Raw genomic sequence first — 18,543 nt, 5'->3', positions numbered from 1 at the left:
ATGAAGTCCCCTTAATTCTTCAGAATGTAGCCAAGTTTCCGATGACCTCCAAAAACACCTATTGATCAAGTTTGAGCTTGTTGGTCCCCAACCAAGTTGGGTCCTAAGAGGTTAGTCACAATAGGCTTGGCTACCCAAATGGTTCTTTTCTTGACACCACTTTGAGTACCAACAAACTTGGCAAACACATTGCCAACCTTATCCTTCCCAAGAGAATAGATATCATCAATAATAATTGGGTTGGATAAGTTACCACTAGTGCATGAAGAAGCGACGTGACCTTTCTCACGACATAAGTAGCAACGTCTACTCTTCACTTTCTTCTCACTTGATTTCTCAACTTGAGAAGCATTAGCTTGACTCTTCTTGGGAAGAGGCTTTTCTTCAACTTGAGGTTGAGCATGAGAATGCACTTGTAGCCGCTTCCCTTGTTGCTTGTCACTAATAGCCTTCTTATTCAATGGGCAAGATCTAACATGATGCCCTTCAATTTTGCACTTGAAGCAAATAATCTTGGCCGAATTCTTGACTTGTTTTTGGCCCTTCTTCTTGTTGATCTTGGACTTATTCTTGTTGTTGGAGTTGAATCCAAGTCCACCTTTGTCATTGGGGGATTTTTGCACACTCAAGATATTGTTGAGTGTGAATTTTCCTTCATGACACTTTTCCAAGTCTTTCTTCAAAGAAGTGACTTGGGCCTTGAGCTCTTTTATTTCCTCTACATGGTTAGTCTCAACACAAGTACTAGAGGAAGTATAAGCTTCATCTTTAGAGCAACAAGGCAAGGAAAGCAATTCATCACAAGATGTACCAACATTGTGAGTAGATGAATTACAAGGACTAGCACATGGCAATATACTATTTTGACTAGAAGTAGTGCTAGTATCCACATGAGGTTCACTAGATGTTACCTTAGCAATCATGGCCTCATGAGCTATCTTTAGCACACTATGGGATACTAGAAGATCATCATGAGAGCTTGAGAGCTTTTCATGACTTTCTTCCAATTTCCCATAATTGCTAGATAGCACCTCAAGTTGAGCCCGTAGCTCAACATTCTCCTTCAAAATAGATGCTTCACAAGTAATAGAGTTAGTAGCACAAGCATCATCATTTACAACAATAGGATAGGACAACTTGGCAAGCTCTTTTAAATAAGAAGCTTCAAGTTGGGCATGAGACTCGGTGAGTTTGATGAGCTCACCCTTGATGACCCTTGAGCCATTTTGGAGGTGCTCAAAATCCTCAAGGAGTCTAGCATGAGAAACTTCAAGCTTAGCATTTTTAGTTTTGAAATCATTGGCCACCTCAAGAGCTCTATCATGAGATTCCTTAACTCTAGATAATTCTAAAGCAAAAGTCTCCTCAAGAGATTCGGAGGTGGTTTGTTCATGTTCAAGAGCTTGAGATAGCTCCGCGATCTCATTTGCGTAATCACGCCCATGAGCTTCCATTTTCTCAATGGTGACCTCATGCTCCTCTAGATGAGATTACAACTCCTCAATGTATTTCTTGCCATCAATGGCAATGGACATTATTTCCATGAAGTTGGAACGAGCAATTTTATTCTTAAGAAGAGCTTTAAAAATCATTTCCCCCTTAATTTTTAAGGAGGCAACATCATCATTCTCTTCATCATAATCGACATCATCATCACTCTTGCCATTATCAATATCATCACAAGATATATTGGGATTCAAAGTGGGAGATACCTTTGAAGCCTTGGCCATAAGGCAAAAAGCAATAGATGATGATGTAGGATCCCTTGAAGCACCATTCAAAACCACATCTTGTTCCATGGAGTGTTGGGTTTCCTCTACATTGTTAGCACAATAACTCAAGGAAATACATGCATTTTTATCATGGCAACAAGATATAGCAAGCATATCATCATGAGATTTAGTCAAGCAATTTCTACATGATATGCAAGGACTATCAACACAAGCATGTGAAACATTTGGAGTGCTCGAAGTGTTAAAGCCCAAAGATGGAGCATTGCAATAATATAGTGATGAAGAATCATCCACAATAAGCATACTATCATCATTGCAATGACCAACACTACTCACCATATCATTACCTTGTGGCAAACCACATGTAGGTGAAGTAGAAGAAGTTGAGAAGACTATGCGGCCGGAGGTGGAGGGAGAACAATCATCCCTACAATTCATGGACACACCATATCTATCTTGAAGCTTCATCCACAACTCATGAGCATCCCGGAACGGCATGAGTTGAAATATAACTACATTGCTCAAAGCATCGAAAAGCACATTAGAAGCTTGAGCATTGAGATAAGAGTTTTTCTCATCATCTAAAGATAATATTTGGGGATCCTTTGGAGGAGGAAAACCCATATCTACAATTCGCTCTAAATTTGGGTCCATGACCCTAAAGAGATTAAGCATGCGAATTACCCAAATATCAAAATTTGTGCCATCGAAACTAAGAGTGTCGGAGAATTCTAATCCCCTAGGCGACATCTTTACTCTCTAGGCGGTTAAGCCCTAAAAAGAGAGATGAGGCTCTGATACCAATTGAAAGATCGAGGATGTCGCCTAGAAGGGGGGGTGGGGTGAATAGGCACTTTAAAATAATTATGGTTTAGGCTTGAACAAATGCGGAATAAACCTAACGGTTAATTTGTCAAGCACAAAACCTAAAACAACTACGCTCACCTATGTGCACCAACAACTTATGCTAAGAAAGATAAGCAACTATGTGATAGCAAGATATATGACAAAGAAAAATATGGCTATCACAAAGTAAAGTGCATAAGTAAAGGGCTCGGGTAAGAGATAACTAAGGCACGCGGAGACGATGATGTATCCCGAAGTTCACACCCTTGCGGATGCTAATCTCCGTTTGGAGCGGTGTGGAGGCACAATGCTCCCCAAGAAGCCACTAGGGCCACCGTAATCTCCTCACGCCCTCGCACAATGCAAGATGCCGTGATTCCACTAAGGGACCCTTGAGGGCGGTCACCGAACCCATACAAATGGCAACCCTTGGGGGCGGTCACCGAACCCATACACTTCGGCAACCCTTGGGGGCGGTCACCGGAACCCGTCAAAATGCTCGGGGCGATCTCCACAACCTAATTGCAGACCCCGATGCTTGCCCGGAGCTTTACACCACAATGATTGAGCTCCGAACACCACCAACCGTCTAGGGCGCCCAAGCACCCAAGAGGAACAAGCTCAAGGGCACCAAGCACCCAAGAGTAATAAGCTTCTCAAACTTCACTTCCACGTATCACCGTGGAGAACTCAAACCGATGCACCAAATGTAATGGCAAGGGCACACGGAGTGCCCAAGTCCTTCTCTCCCAAATCCCACCAAAGCAACTAATGCTAGGAAGGAAAATTAGAGGAAGAACGAAAGAAGAACACGAAGAACTCCAAGATCTAGATCCAAAGGGTTCCCCTCACAAAAAGGAGAAAGTGATTGGTGGAAATGTGGATCTAGATCTCCTCTCTCTTTTCCCTCAAAAACTAGCAAGAATCCATGGAGGGATTGAGAGTTAGCAAGCTCGAAGAAGGTCAACAATGGGGGAAGAACACGAGCTCAAAGGATAAGGTTCAATGGGGAAGAAGACCCCCTTTTATAGGTGGGGGAAAATCCAACCGTTATGCTCACAACCCGCACAGAGCGGTACTACCGCTCGTCCTCACGGTACTACCGCTAGGGATCGCGGTACTACTGCTTGCGGTACAAAAAAAATACTTCCGTACCTACCTCCGCAGGACTTGGGACGAGTTTTTTGGTCTGGAGCGGTACTACCGCTGTAGGAGCCGCGGTAGTACCGCTCTGGAGCGGTAGTAAAAAATTACATCCGCTCCAATTCGCGGTAGTACCGCTGCAGCCTTTTCAGAACACCAAAACTGCCACAACTTTTGCAAGCGGACTCCGAATTCGATGAAACCAAGTTTGTTGGAAAGCTAGCAATAAGGGCTAACACAATCTTGAAAGAAATATCAATAAGAAGAAAAATAGAAAAGTCATAAGAAAAAGGTGAGAACCCTTCCTTGGATAAGACCGGTAAAACCTCCAACACCGAAAACATCATAGAAGACGCATGCGAACTCCGTTTTCGATGAACTCAAGCTTGTCATCAAGATGACCATAAGCTCTAAGACTCACAAACAGAACTAAACAAGAACCAAGAAACATGATGCAAGGATGCAATGGTTTGAGCTTTCTACTAACGATACGATCAAGCCACCAACTTGAGAGCCCCCCTTGATAGTACGACAAACGATCCTATAGCCCGGTCTCCCAACTACCACCACGAGACCGGGAAAATAGAAAAACTATCAAGGGCAAAACCTTTGCCTTGCACATGGTCCACTTGAGCTATATGATGACGATCTTGACTCCCTCAAGTTGGACCACCTTTCTTGATTGCGTTGGCTTGATGAAGACTAGATGATTGCTCCTCCATAGTCCATTATGGGTGAGCCACTCTTCGACACATCTTCACAAGTCCATTGACACCACAATGGATGGCAAGATTCAAGCACTTGATCTCTTCGTGATGCTCCACTTGAACTTGCACACGGCAATCTTGATGACGATCACCACTTGATGTCATCCTTTCCATGGGTTGTATGATATCTTCCTCTTGACGCAAGCCCATGGACACGTACCTAACCCCACATGGAACTCTCACATAGACCATGGGTTAGTACACAAAGTGCAATGGACAATGCTTACCATAGCATGGGATCACTTGATCCCTCTCGGTACATCTTCTACGCTTTGTGAGTTGATCAACTTGATTCACTCTTGACTTAGTCTTGATCAACCTTGAATCTTTCCAACTCTCTTAATTTGGATGATGTCTTGAAGGTAAACATGAATGATCACACAATCTTCTTCTTCAAGACATGCTTGCAATACGCTCAACACTCACATGACGAATCTTTGGATAATTCCTTAATAGCACCTTGGTTAACTCATAAACTCCTTGAAACCAACACATGGACTTCAAGAAAAGCCTATGGACAAAACCTTCAAATATAACTCAAGGCAACCATTAGTCCATAGAGATTGTCATCAATTACCAAAACCAAACATGGGGGCACCGCATGTTCTTTCACTTTCTCACAAGCGAGATATGATCAAACCCAATGGGTGTTGGATTCATTACAATCACATAGTGATGTGAACTAGATTATTGACTCTAGTGCAAGTGGGAGACTGTTGGAAATATGCCCTAGAGGCAATAATAAAATGGTTATTATTATATTTCTTGTTCATGGTAATTGTCTAATTTTCATGCTATAATTGTATTAGCTGGAAACCGTAATACATGTGTGAATACATAGACCACAACATGTCCCTAGTGAGCCTCTAGTTGACTAGCTCATTGATCAATAGATGGTTATGGTTTCCTGACCATGGACATTGTATGTCATTGATAACGAGATCACATCATTAGGAGAATGATGTGATGGACAAGACCCAATCCTAAGCATAGCACAAGATCGTGTAGTTCGTTTGCTAAGAGCTTTTCTAAATGTCAAGTATCATTTTCTTAGACCATGAGATTGTGCAACTCCCGGATACCGTAGGAATGCTTTGGGTGTACCAAACGTCACAATGTAACTGGGTGGCTATAATGGTGCACTACATGTATCTCCAAAAGTGTCTGTTGGGTTGGCACGAATTGAGACTGGGATTTTTCACTCCGTATGATGGAGAGGTATCTCTGGGCCCACTCGGTAATGCATCATCATAATGAGCTCAATGTGACTAAGTAGTTAGTCACGGGATCAGGCATTATGGAATGAGTAAAGTGACTTGCCGGTAACAAGATTGAACGAGGTATTGGGATACCGACGGTCGAATCTCGGGCAAGTAACATACCGATTGACAAAGGGAATTGTATATGGGATTGATTGAATCCCCGACATCGTGGTTCATTCGATGAGATCATCGTGGAACATGTGGGAGCCAACATGGGTATCCAGATCCCGCTGTTGGTTATTGGCTGGAGAACGTCTCGGTCATGTCTGCATGGTTCCCGAACCCGTAGGGTCTACGCACTTAAGGTTCAGTGACGCTAGAGTTGTTATGGGAAATAGTATGTGGTTACCCAAGGTTGTTCGGAGTCCCGGATGACATCTCGGACGTGACGAGGAACTCCGTAATGGTCCGTAGGTGAAGATCGATATATTGGACGAAGGGTATTGGAGTCCGAAATTGTTTCGGGGGTACCGGGTGACGACCAGCGTGTCCGAAAGGGGTTTCGGAGGCCCCGACAAGTGTTGGGGGGCCTTATGGGCCAAGGGGATGGGGCACATCAGCCCACTAAGGGGCTGTGCGCCCCTCCCACCCCATCTCACGTAACTTGGAGAGGTGGGGGCGCCTCCCCTAGGGAAGCCACCCCTCCTGGCTTGGGGGGGGGCAAGTTTCCTAGGGGTGGGAGCGCCCAAACCCATCTAGGGTTTCCCGTGTGGCCGCCGCCCCTCCCCTAGGGAAACCCTAGGGCGCCTCCTCCTTCCCCCTTCCCCCTATATATAGTGAGGGAGAGAGAGGGCAGCCGCACCCCCTTCCCTGGCGCAGCCCTCTCCTCCTCCAACACCTCCTCCTCCTCTGTAGTGCTTAGCGAAGCTCTGCCGGAGAACCACGAGCTCCATCACCACCACGCCGTCGTGCTGCTGGAGTTTTCCCTCAACTTCTCCTCTCCCCTTGCTGGATCAAGAAGGAGGAGACATCCCCGGGCTGTACGCGTGTTAAACGCGAAGGCACCGTCTGTTCGGCGCTTAGATCGGAATCGGCTGCGATCTGAATCGCTGTGTGTACGACTCCACCAACCGCGTTCTTGTAACGCTTCCGCATCGCGATCTTCAAGGGTATGAAGATACACTCATCCTCTCCCTCTCTTGTTGCTAGAATCTTCATAGATTGATCTTGGTGATGCGTAGAAAATTTTGAATTATTGCTACGTTCCCCAACAGATTTAAGGGAAGCAGTAACTGCCCCACACGTCGTGGGGTGAACCGCTTCGATAAAGTTGCCAGACTAGGTGTGACTATTCATACCTAGATGGTTGATCTTCGAGGCTAAGTTATGTGATCTCTTTGAAAAGGATACAAGCTCAGCTGGACCTTGGCAGGCATCGCCCCTTTGAAGGAGTGATTCGGGAATTATAAAGGGGAACTCGTCTGTCGAGCCAAGGACTCCGGGTCCGAGGTTGCTTTCATCAAGGAAGTCGTCCTCGACGTAGAAGACCAGTTCGGGGGCTACTAATGGTGTCCTGGATTAGGGGGTGCTAGCCTAGTCAGCCCATCTCCTCGGGTTGGCTAATGTGCCCTCATTCGTGATCAAGATGGACTTCGGAAGCCGTATGCAGGAGGCGTGATCAATACTACCTCCATCCAAGACTTGGCGTATACTCCAAGATCTCTCATGCCGCCTTGCTCCTAGATGCCGACCTTGTAACCCTAGATACCCTATCTGGCGTGTATATAAGCCGTAGGGTTTAGCCCGTAGAGGAGACATCAATGCAATAAAATTGACCTAGCTAGCCCTAGAGTTAGACCACATATTATGATCTTGAGGTAGATCAAGTCTGTACTTGATACATCTCCATTCATATAAACACAACACGAGCAGGAAGTAGGGTTTTACCCTTCAAAAGGGCCCGAACCTGGGAAAACATCGTCTCTCTGTTCTTGTTACCATCTGTCTAAGATCCACAACTTGGGACCCCCTACCCCAAGGTCTGCCGGTTTTAACACCGACAGGGCTCCTGCACAATTGCCAAATTACGACTGCTCTGAGCCGTGTTCGTCGACTGCAGTGTACCCACCCCCACCAGGCCACCATCCTTCTTTGGGTCGGGGGTGGTGGTGACCAGGTTGTCGAGGAGCGTGGGGGGCGGCCCATGGGAAGGCAACATCGTGCTGCCACACGAAAGGTGATGTTGCAGAGGGAGGGAGCCGACGGGAACGCCGACGGGGAGGGGCATTATGAAGGGAAGGGAGTGAGGCCAGAGGCGAGCGGGGGAGAGGTGAGGAGGTTGCGTTGGGCGTGTGGGGGACGTGCAGGAAGCGCAAGTAGCAGCTGGGCGCGTGGGGGTCGTGCAAGGGGGGAGGAGCGATGGGTGTTTTTTTTTGGAGCGAAGGTTGACAGTGGGAGACGTGCGGTACAGTGATAATTGTAGAATTTTAGACTATAGGATCTATTGTGTACACGGATAGAATGAATTTGGATCTCGGCACTTCGTGCTTTTATATAGGGATAGTAGAAGAAAAGTCATTACATGACTACTTGGATGGCATATCGTCTAATTGATAAACAAATAGAAACATTTTACATGTATAACAAACATGATGAATGGTGAGCAAAGGTTTGGTTGGTGTTGCCTTGTCTTTCTAGTGTTCCACGCCACAACCTCCTAGATATCAGCTTTAGAGAAACTGTCGTTGTGCCACAATTTCCCTTTTGCTTGTAGGGACAAGGGACCAAGCAATCGTAATCATCACCTCAACATCAGCAATGGCAAATTTATCCTGGCTTATGTTGCAAACCTGGGGCGCGAAACAAATACGACCCTGTGCACCGATATCACCAGATTTTGTGTAGGCTTCTATGGCAATGTCCAACACTCCTTCAATTTCTACAGAAACAACTTGCCTCGGCAGGTATATGTGACCATTAAGACCTTTCAGCATTGCTCCATCTTTTGATTCAAGCATTACAATTTGGCTAGATGAGGGATTAATAGCACAAGTGACTCCACTATCAGTGACCACCGTTTCCCGTGAAGCTGAGGAGCAAGCAACTCGGCCACCATATTCAAACGGCCATGAACCACACTTGACAACTTGGACACTCAAGATGGTAGCCTGGACTGTTCGTTTGACATGCTGCAAGCATAACTCCAGTGTACACAAACAATTATCAATGCAAAGGGTCGATACGCCAAGACCTCCTCCACTATAATTGGCGACATAGCTGATCAATGCTTTATCTTGAGACATTGTTGGACCTTTCACTTTCAGTTGGATTTCAATGTCAACTATGTCTGTTAACACAATTGCACGTGATGGCCCAATTAAGCGCAAAAAAGAATCCTGCAAACATCATAGAAAACCCCGAATCGATTACAGACCCGACCCCCACACGCGGGGGGATACGTACGCAGCGTTTTGGCTGGACCAAGTTAAGCTATGGAATCTTAGTGTTCCATTTCAAAAAAAAAAAAAAAACCCAACCGTCTGACAGAAACCAATCGTCCCGAAATTCAAAAACCCCCTCATAGAGTTAATTCTCGTACTAACCACCCCGTCTCCACCTTCCTCCTTCCCGTCGTCACCGTCGGCAGCTTTCCCAAGCGCGGCCGCGGTCGGGCCTCAACCTTCCCCGCGCACTTCCGGGCGCAGCTCGCGGGACCATTGATGTGAAATTACTTCCAATTGAGCAAGAAACAAAGAAAGGCAGAAACAACAGTGTGGATCAGCAGCGACAGGCAAAACAAAAGAAAGCAATAGTGTGGATCGGTGAAATCATTCACTTCTTTACTCCACCTGTGAAATTGAGCAGTGGATCAACAATTGTTTATTCTCAAATACGCACGAGCGTGCATACTACATCTATTAAAGAGGAGAATGGGGAAAGAAGCACCTCCGCATTGGCGGTTACAATAGTTACATAACCCGAACTCCACCCATAATCTCACAAGCTAACTACTCGCCACATGACCCACCTCCATGGCCGCTAGGATCAACAATAGTGTGTGTTTAAAATTGATCCGGAGAGGCAGAAAGCATTTGTACTCCATACTGAACACTTGATCAATGGCTGATCAAGTTCACAGCCTTCGTAGGGAACACTTGATCCATCCATGGTTGTAAATCTGCTACTGCTAGTGTATGAAGATACAGAATTATTCTGGGGTGGAGTAGAGGTTGTCATTGCGATTTTCTGGCAAGGTACCATCTTCTCTGCATGTGATTATTTGGCAAAGAAGATAGTGATTTATATGAAATACAGTAGCTTATTGTGAGTTTTGAATAATTGTGAGGAAAATTCAGTACAAGTTGGGTCATGATCAGTACAAGTTGGACTCAGGACTTCTATTTATACAAACTACTCCTGTTTTCCTGTTTATTTATATCTTCTCTGCATGCTTGTGAAAATGAGTTGAGTTGAGAACAGAGCAGCTCATTCCGAGGAGCAACAGGATATGCATCTTGACAGTAATTTTTGCACCAAAGAAAAATGCTTGCATCTTGACAGTAACTTTTGCACTTGCGCCAACAAGAACTAAACTTTGGTTAACTGAATCCAATAACTACTGAGCTGTCCAGATTAACGAAATACGGTGCACAAATTTTCTGTCATCATCAGTAACAAAATTCAGATTAATAGATTAACACATTACAGTATCTACCAGACCAATGTCAAAATTCAGTAACAAAAATGTTTGGCGTCAAAATTCAGTAACAAAAATGTTTGGCGACTCCAGACCAGTATTTACCAGAGTTTGGTGCAGACCAGTGTCAAAATTCAGTAACAAATTTACCCCATAGACCAGTCGATCCACATGGAATGGACAGTGGTGCAGACCAATATATACAGTATATCAGCATTATTCTGTATATGCATATGCGACAAGTCTGTATATCAGCATTGTAATTCTGTATATCAACACTGTAATTCTGTATGTGCATTGCAGCAATGAGCAAATAAATATGAAGACTCTATTCTTGATGCTGTGTTATCAGTTATCACTATCAAATTTCCACATCAGGAATATTGTATATTCCATGCCAAACAAAGCTGAGATGGGCAACAATATGAACACCAAGAAAACTTCTCATATAACCGATAAAGTCACAGTCATCAGTAATTTATTTCCCACGGAGACAGGTATCAAGCTCGCTAGCCATTAAACCATACAGGAACAACATTTAAAAACAAGGCAACTCCTCTAACTGAATCTCAACTAGCATGTTCTGCAACATCCATGAAAGCAAATGCAGCATCCTGAGGGGGCTATCAGACCTTGAACCCCTCGGCACGGAGGCACTGTTTGTGAGCCTCGATCCACTTGGTGCACGCAGACTCCCCGTGCTTGACGATGCATTCATCTCTGAGCCTTTTGGTGTCGGGGCAAGCGCAGCATATCTTCTTCTTCGGCTTCGAGTCAGTGGCAGGAGCTGCTGCTTCGTTCACAATGGAGCAAGCAGCCGGAGCTGCTGGGCCTTCGTTCACAATGGAGCACACAGGTGCCTGCACGGGCGTTGGGGCTTCAGTGCTACCCATTTCAGCAGCAGCAACTCAGGTATGACCTGCAAATCTGGGGGCGGAGAAAATAGAAAACTCACTTCAGTCCCCGTTGATCACGACACTATATCTGTACATTACAACGGTAATAACCCAATATTATGTTGTTCTTCGATTACAATCCAAGTAGATAACAGGACAAGCGGATATTGAAACACTGCAGTGTTCCTCTGAACTTACTGACGAACAAAACCTGATTATATTTCATTTCCCGCAAATTTTATTTGACCATTTTGGTGTAGCAATAGGATGTAAACAGGGAGACGAGATGATAACCTGATCTCATGTTCCAAGGTGCAAGTGTCAAGCCTCCGGATTAAATTCCAGATCTTGATGGTAACTACTCCTACAGTATGAGAAATCGGCTATCTGAATTTCTTTTCAGAAACCGCCCGCCTGAAGGCCTAAACCATGGAGCAAATCTTGCCCCGCTACTCGAATGAGCAGAGATAACCACGAAAAATCTTGCTCCGCTACTCGCATGCCTAAATCAACCGCCGATTTTGCAGAGCCCGCACGGACGCCCAACGGCGGCGGCTAAAACAGAGATGGACGCGGGGATCGAAGCAGGAGAAGAGAGGAGAGGTTACTTGCCTGGACGGAAACGAGGAAGTAGACTGTTGAAGGGGGGGGAGCGCCGCTGCCGACTGTCGTCTTGGTGTGTGCGCCTCGGGCGGTCGGTCCGGCGGGCGGGTTTTATTTGTCGACGGCGGCCGCGCGGTGGCCCTGCGCGTGTCTCCCTCTTCTTCCTCTTCTTCTTGGGGCTTAAGAAAGAAACACGTAGGTGGGTAAGGAAGGGAGGCAAAAGGCCGTGCCGGACGGGCCCGGCCCGGGAGGAGGCCACGCTTCCCGTTTTGTTTTTCCTTGACAGTGCACTTTTCTCTTCGCTGTCCGGATTACTTTTGTTAAATATGAGCAAATTTCTGTTAAAAATTATTAACTTTATGGTGGATCTAGTGATACTGATATGAGTATTAAAAATTTAACAGACATGGCATCTGTTAAAGCAGAACAATTTGATGAAACCACAGAGCTAATTAGCACAACGTTGGAGGGGAAATAAACTTTGGTTCCCGGTTGTAGATAAACCTATATGGGGATTTTTTTTAATAATTAAATAAAAGTCAAAATATGTAAGAACTATTTTTGGAATGAACTTGACTTACTTTTGCACTAGTATATAATTTTTCACGAAAAAAAACCAACATTCACTTCACAGCGAAAAAGACCAAATTTATTTGCTATTATAGGTCACTATTCACACTATTTTGGCCAAAAAAATTGCCTTTTTTGAAAAGAGGTTAAAGGGCGATTTTCTTTTTCTGGAATTTTTCTCACGAGTACAATGGAGGGTCAAGTTTATGTCAAAAATATTTTCAGAATTTTTTGACTTTTTGTTGAATTACTAAAAAAAATTCCACATAAGGTGTAGATGTCCCCATAGACCAAACGTCCGCGTCCAACGTTCGAGAATGATTGATGCTGATAGTGGGCTGTGCTGGCATCTGTGCATCTCTCCGACAAACTAACATACGCAAGACGGAGGACTCATCGACCCAACCAAAATGTTGCTGATACAGTAGCGGTGTCACTAATAGAAAAGATAGACGCGGACAACTTATTGACCCAGAACATCGCTGATGCAGCAGCCGAGTCACTGATAGAAAAGAAGCCAGATGTTTTTGTTGAGCGATCATCAGTTAGTTCTACAAAACCATGTCTATTAGGTGGTGGACTTGGCACAATTCCAGAGTATGGAACTATTGGAGTATGCCATCCTTGTGTTCCCAACATCGGTGGATGTTAAACAAGAGTGCATCAAGCCACACTTGCAGTAATCAGAAATGCCACAGCTCTGCATGGTTCGGTTTTGACACAATGGGTCTGGATATCAAACCTTCTGTGCTTACTTCTGAGAATAGCTCAGAGGTGCACTTGGGTGAAAATTGTACAGTAGTCCCGGTCGCGGTGGCAGAGCCATGAAAGGAGTCCGTTAAGAGAGACCTGAAGGATTGGAGTATCACCAAAGAGCTAGCTATGGACAGGGGTGCGTGGAAGTTTGCTATCCATGTGCCAGAGCCATGAGTTGGTTGCGAGATCTTATGGATTTCACCTCTAGCCTACCCCAACTTGTTTGGACTAAAGGCTTTATTGTTGTTTTAGTCCCGGTCGCGGTGCCAAAACGTTGGTTTTAACCACATAGGTTCCAATTCAAACCGAGTCTACATGCAGTTGTTGTTCGACAAAGCCTCTGAATGCTCCTCTCTAAAATATACTATCATACTGCTAAGTGTAGGCCTACATTTATTTCTAACTTCTCTACTGCAGCTACATCTTCTATTGGCTTTCACCCATGGATCAATCACATCAACAAACCAAGAACATATGCAGTAAAAAGAACTTCTAGGAAAGGATTGGTATCGCGCCTTCCTTTCATTTTCTTTATTTATCAACATTTTGATATTTAAAATCATGGACTCGTGTTGCTTATATATATATAGCCGCAACCTAAACTCAACCGCTGACTCGTAACTAGGCTCGGTGAACTAATTACAGTTTTGCTAGAACTCATCTAGATGAGATATAATTTGGTCTCATTCATTTTTTATAGTCGGATGTGATGCTATAAGATGCGTGTGTGCTGATGTGGGTTGTATGTGTTCTTGTTTTCAAAATGAATGAGACCAAATTATATCCCATCTAAATGAGTTCTAGGTACTCCCAACTAATTAAGCCGACCCGAACACAAACCAATGCAATGGCATGCAAGCCATGCATACGCATGTACACGAACACTTACCAAAATTAACCGGCAAGGTTATTTCAGCGTGGCTTTCAGGTTTATACACTTTAGTCTTTTTGTTGTTCTCTGCTTATTTGTGTTGGAGGTTCTTCGGTGCTTAGCAGTAGAAGGTTGTTTTCCCTGATGAGAGCATCCTAGAGATAGCCAGATATCTGAGGATGTATGTTGTCGTTCTTGGTGTGGTTGTTTGTTGCACCAGTTAAGTGTCACAAAATTAAAGTGGTAGGTTGGATGATGTATATATAACTCCATTTGGGTAATGAAAATGGGGGCCATATAGCCCCTTCTATAAAAAAACCCGGCAAGCTTGATCACCGCTCTACTAATCCTAACCAGACTTAAACACGAACTAAACTTATTAGTACTTTCAGTTTAACCTAATTGATCTACTCGCAGAATGGCTTATCCCATAGCTACATGAATTAGGTTGATGCAGAGGCCGAGGTCATCCTCCTTTTTTAAAAATCTACATGGATTAGATTAGATTAAGCTAACAGTCTCCCCGCCCTCCTCTGGCTACTTCTCTTCTTCTCCTTAATCTCGTGCCGAGCTCTACCATAGCATTCTCGTCGATCTCATCATCGAAAGAGAGAGAAAATCATGTCGGTGAACCCGTGCAGGCCTCCCGCAGCCTCGTGGCGCCACAAACGCGCGACAATCTCGAGGCTGAGGCTCGTTACCCATCTTGTGCTCATCGTTGATGGGCGTGCGGAGCCATGGAGCAGAGTCGTTGTCATCCGGGTAAAGAGATGAGAGGAGGTAGGTTGTCATGAACTGGCAACATCATGCTGCTAGAGAGGGGGGGGGGTAAATATGTCATTCGGTATTATGCTGACATCCCAAGAGGAAGAGAGGGATGGGATGGGGACCCAGTAGGATAGATCACGGGGAGAAAACAATTGAAGAATCACCTTTTTGAGGGTTGATGGGCAAAATGTGAGTTGACTATATTATTACAGTTGAGACCCAGGAGGATAGGCACTGAAAGAAAAAACAGTAAAAAAGAAAATTAAGCATGAAAGTAGGTTAAAAATTTAAAACTAACTTGGCAACATCATTTTCTTATTTTTAACAAAAAAGACCCACATTTATTAGGAAGGTTTAAAAGAGTTACAAAGCACACTAAACATAAAAATTACATCTGAGTACCCTACACCATCAAACTACCACTATCGCTGTCGGAATGAGTCATCGATGATCCATTGTCACTGCTTCCTGCAAGAGCCAGTCTAACCTTGTCGATGACAGTTATAAAATCTTAGTGCACGTACCTCTAAGTACCAAAATGTCCAGAGTTGCAACCGTCACCATCAAACCTTGAAATGATCTAAAGCGTCTGACACAAATCTTCACTACAAGAAATATGTCAACTTGTGACCTTGACTATTGGTCACTGAAAGGTCATTGTTTTTCATTTGCGACCTTTTTGTGACCAAAAAGAGAAGGTCAAAAGCTGAGGGTCGTTAACTGACTATAGCGACCTTCTCTGTGAGAAGGTCGTGGACGTTTACGACCAAAATATTCCTATTGTGGCGTTTGGTCACTAGCAACCTCCCCAGGCCACGTAGGCATCCAGCGTGGCAAGCTGATGTGGCACAAGATTCAGCCCGGTCCAATTCGGCTTTCTACATGGGCCTAGCCCAACAATTCGGCCTTTTTAATGTATTTTTTTCCTGTGCTTTTATTAGCTGGTCCAACATTACAGCCTTTTTATTTTTGGGCCATAGCCTTTTTGTCTCAACAGTTTCATTTTTTCTTTTTTTATAAAGTGGGTTCACTAGTCAGGTGGGTCCCCATTGTAAGGTTCTAGTAACTGGGTCCCTTTTATCATGTTATCGTAAGTGGGTTCCATCTATCAGGCTCACAGTCTTCATATTTCAACTACTATTTAAATTGGGAGAGACAGAAAACACACATATACTCCAAATAAGAGCAACCAGATCATGTAATACAATGGCAATAAAGGTAACGACTACAAGTTAATACATCACTTTACAAGATCTACAAGCTTTACAAGCTCCTTCCGTAGCAATCACAAACTATGCACCTGCTCCCATCATGAACAACATGCCAAACTAGTTGGACAACCATAGACAGATGAACAACATGACGGACTCGCTGGACAACCATAGTCAAGGCCTTCCTCGATCGCCCTGTTACATGAATCAGTAGAGAAGAATCAAAAAACTGGGGCAAATATAATATGAACAGACCATTCAAGAAAAGGATAATTATTTAGAATGATAACACAAATTGAGCTAGTGCCATGCTTTTTGTTCTCTAGCTAGTTAAAATGAGATACTCTGATAGAAGAAAACAGAGACACAATATGAAAGCTAATAGTAGGGATGCCACAGCTTAAATGAGCAAGTTATTTTGTATTTGAGAAACAAAAAAATGCACCAATAATTTTTTAGAAGGTAACTGAACTTCTGTGCACACATTTAGATAGAAACAAACGCTTGATCAACAAGCTGTTGTAATAGTGTATATATACATGCTAACAACATGAATGTTGCATCAGGCCATGCTCAACTACTCCAAACCATTACATAATCAACACTCCTAGCAGCTAATTATATAAGGGCACTGCTCATAATGAAGAGCAAAGTATTTTTATGGGGAGGAAAGGCTCCCAGCTTCACCACCCCCAGGATATGCATTCAAACAAGAATTGATTAGTGAAGAAAAAAGAGAGCAGCTCCCCTGCTTTTTTCTGGAACTGCGGTAGCCTAGCTTAGCTTCAAACAAGAGTAACGACTTTGTAAGACATGTATGTCCGCCATAACCAAGCAAGCATATTCAGTAGCTACTTAAACAAAATCCCAGTTCATGAATTCTTTCATACAGTAACGGTGACTAGTTGAAGGTTGTTGTACCTGACCACTATTTTGGTGAAGGTCGACCGACCGGCACACGCTTGAGCACGGAGATGAGTGCTTCCCCCCAGTCCTCTGTTAGCTGCAGTTGATGTTTGCAACAGTCATCATCCATGTTGTAAACTGATTAGCAACTGCTGCCAAACCCAATGTGACAAATAGGTAAGCACTATAAAATGGATTTATAAAATTTAATAGTATAAGCAAAAGGCAGAGCATGTGCAAGTTTATCAGTACAAACTGGATTTATAAACAAAAGCTAATGGTATAAACAGAAGGCAGAGACTGTACTGTGCAAGTTTAGCACTATAAACAAAATTTAACAGTACTGACAAAATGCAAATACTGCAGATACTATGTACTGACTACTGTGCTAATTTAAGCTGAATTTTGTTCAGTGCTGCTGATGAATCTTGTGCTTGTTCAAGCCGAGGAGAACTAAGTAGTGAGCTATGTACAAACAAAAGCAGAGACTATATACTGGGTACTGATGCACATGCTAAGTGGAACAGACCATCCATGCTAATTGTAGGATTACCAGCTGCTCTCATGCTAACTGGAACAGACCATCCATGGAAATTCAGATATTATATTTTAAGAGGGCATACTTAAAATATCATGTTTTTTTAGATCAGTGTGATACACAGTAATTGCAGCATATGCAACAAGCGCATGGAATTATGGAGAAATAAGTACTTATCAAGAGAAATCCTAAAAAATACTAGAGAACATTACTGAACCTCTGTAAACGTGGAGATACATGATGATGGCTAGCTTGTACCACATTAGCAAAGCTGTTTTGCATTCTGTCATAAGGTAAGCTATATACTATCGAACAGAAGGTGTGCCCCAAAGCCTAATTTGACATCAATAAACAGTTGCAGGTGTATCTAACTCAATAGATAAGCTATAGAAAACAGTTGCAAGTTTATCAGCGCACACAGCAACGAGATGCTTTTGTCGAATGCCTAGGGAAACTATGCATACGAGCATAATCTGCTGATTTTCCACACAGATGGTTATGATCAGCAAACAAGGTCTCAAGCTAAGCATTGTTGTATCCAAAGGACGCAACTATGAATGACATCACGGAGATCATGACCATTTGAAGCATGTACAGTCTACAAAGATACTAACAGGTGAACAGACAGCCCCTAGAAATTGGCTAACTACTTCTACTGTATAATATGCAGTCTACAGAGATACTAACTACTTATACTATATAATCACAGTCTGCAGTCACTAAATAAATCAAAGGTGTATGATGGAAATGCAGCAAAATAGTCTAGTTAACTTGCCGATTAAGAGACCAATGAAACCAGTCACTCTAAGCATACTAGAGCTTCAAACCTCGAGCACAGAGAGCGTGAGGGTGAGAGAGGAGAGGAGAGGAACCACCACCTATGCGGGAACCATGGAGCGAGCGAGGGAGCTGGTTCTGGCAGCCAATCGTGTTTGGTTCGGCCATGAGCAACAAGGATGGTGTGCGATGCGGCTAGGATTGGGCATCGGTGGTGTCCGATGCACGTACCTGCATGAGGACGGAAAATAAAATCACGT

General features: G+C 43.9%; 2 protein-coding genes across 2 annotated transcripts; both read right to left on the bottom strand.

Moving 5' to 3' along the window:
* Positions 1-8,396: 8,396 nt before the first annotated feature.
* On the bottom strand, positions 8,397-9,724 carry LOC119321438. The gene is made up of 2 exons (XM_037595118.1): positions 9,719-9,724; positions 8,397-9,086 (listed from the first exon to the last, which is right to left on the bottom strand). The coding sequence occupies exons 1-2, from the start codon at positions 9,722-9,724 to the stop codon at positions 8,421-8,423; spliced, it is 672 nt and encodes a 223-aa protein (XP_037451015.1). The 3' UTR covers positions 8,397-8,420.
* Positions 9,725-10,812: 1,088 nt separating this feature from the next.
* LOC119325187 (cytochrome c oxidase copper chaperone 2-like) lies at positions 10,813-12,030 on the bottom strand. The gene is made up of 2 exons (XM_037598936.1): positions 11,896-12,030; positions 10,813-11,314 (listed from the first exon to the last, which is right to left on the bottom strand). Exon 2 carries the CDS (start codon positions 11,278-11,280, stop codon positions 11,014-11,016), a length of 267 nt encoding a protein of 88 aa, XP_037454833.1. The 5' UTR covers positions 11,281-11,314; positions 11,896-12,030; the 3' UTR covers positions 10,813-11,013.
* Positions 12,031-18,543: the final 6,513 nt, after the last annotated feature.

This window comes from Triticum dicoccoides, chromosome 6B, assembly GCF_002162155.2.
Source record: "Triticum dicoccoides isolate Atlit2015 ecotype Zavitan chromosome 6B, WEW_v2.0, whole genome shotgun sequence".
Taxonomy (NCBI): domain Eukaryota; kingdom Viridiplantae; phylum Streptophyta; class Magnoliopsida; order Poales; family Poaceae; genus Triticum; species Triticum dicoccoides.
This window is presented reverse-complemented; position numbering and strand designations above follow the sequence as displayed.

Coding starts and splice junctions, on each gene's coding strand:
- LOC119325187 (XM_037598936.1), bottom strand. CDS start 11,280: ATGGGTAGCACTGAAGCCCCAACGCCCGTGCAGGCACCTGTGTGCTCC.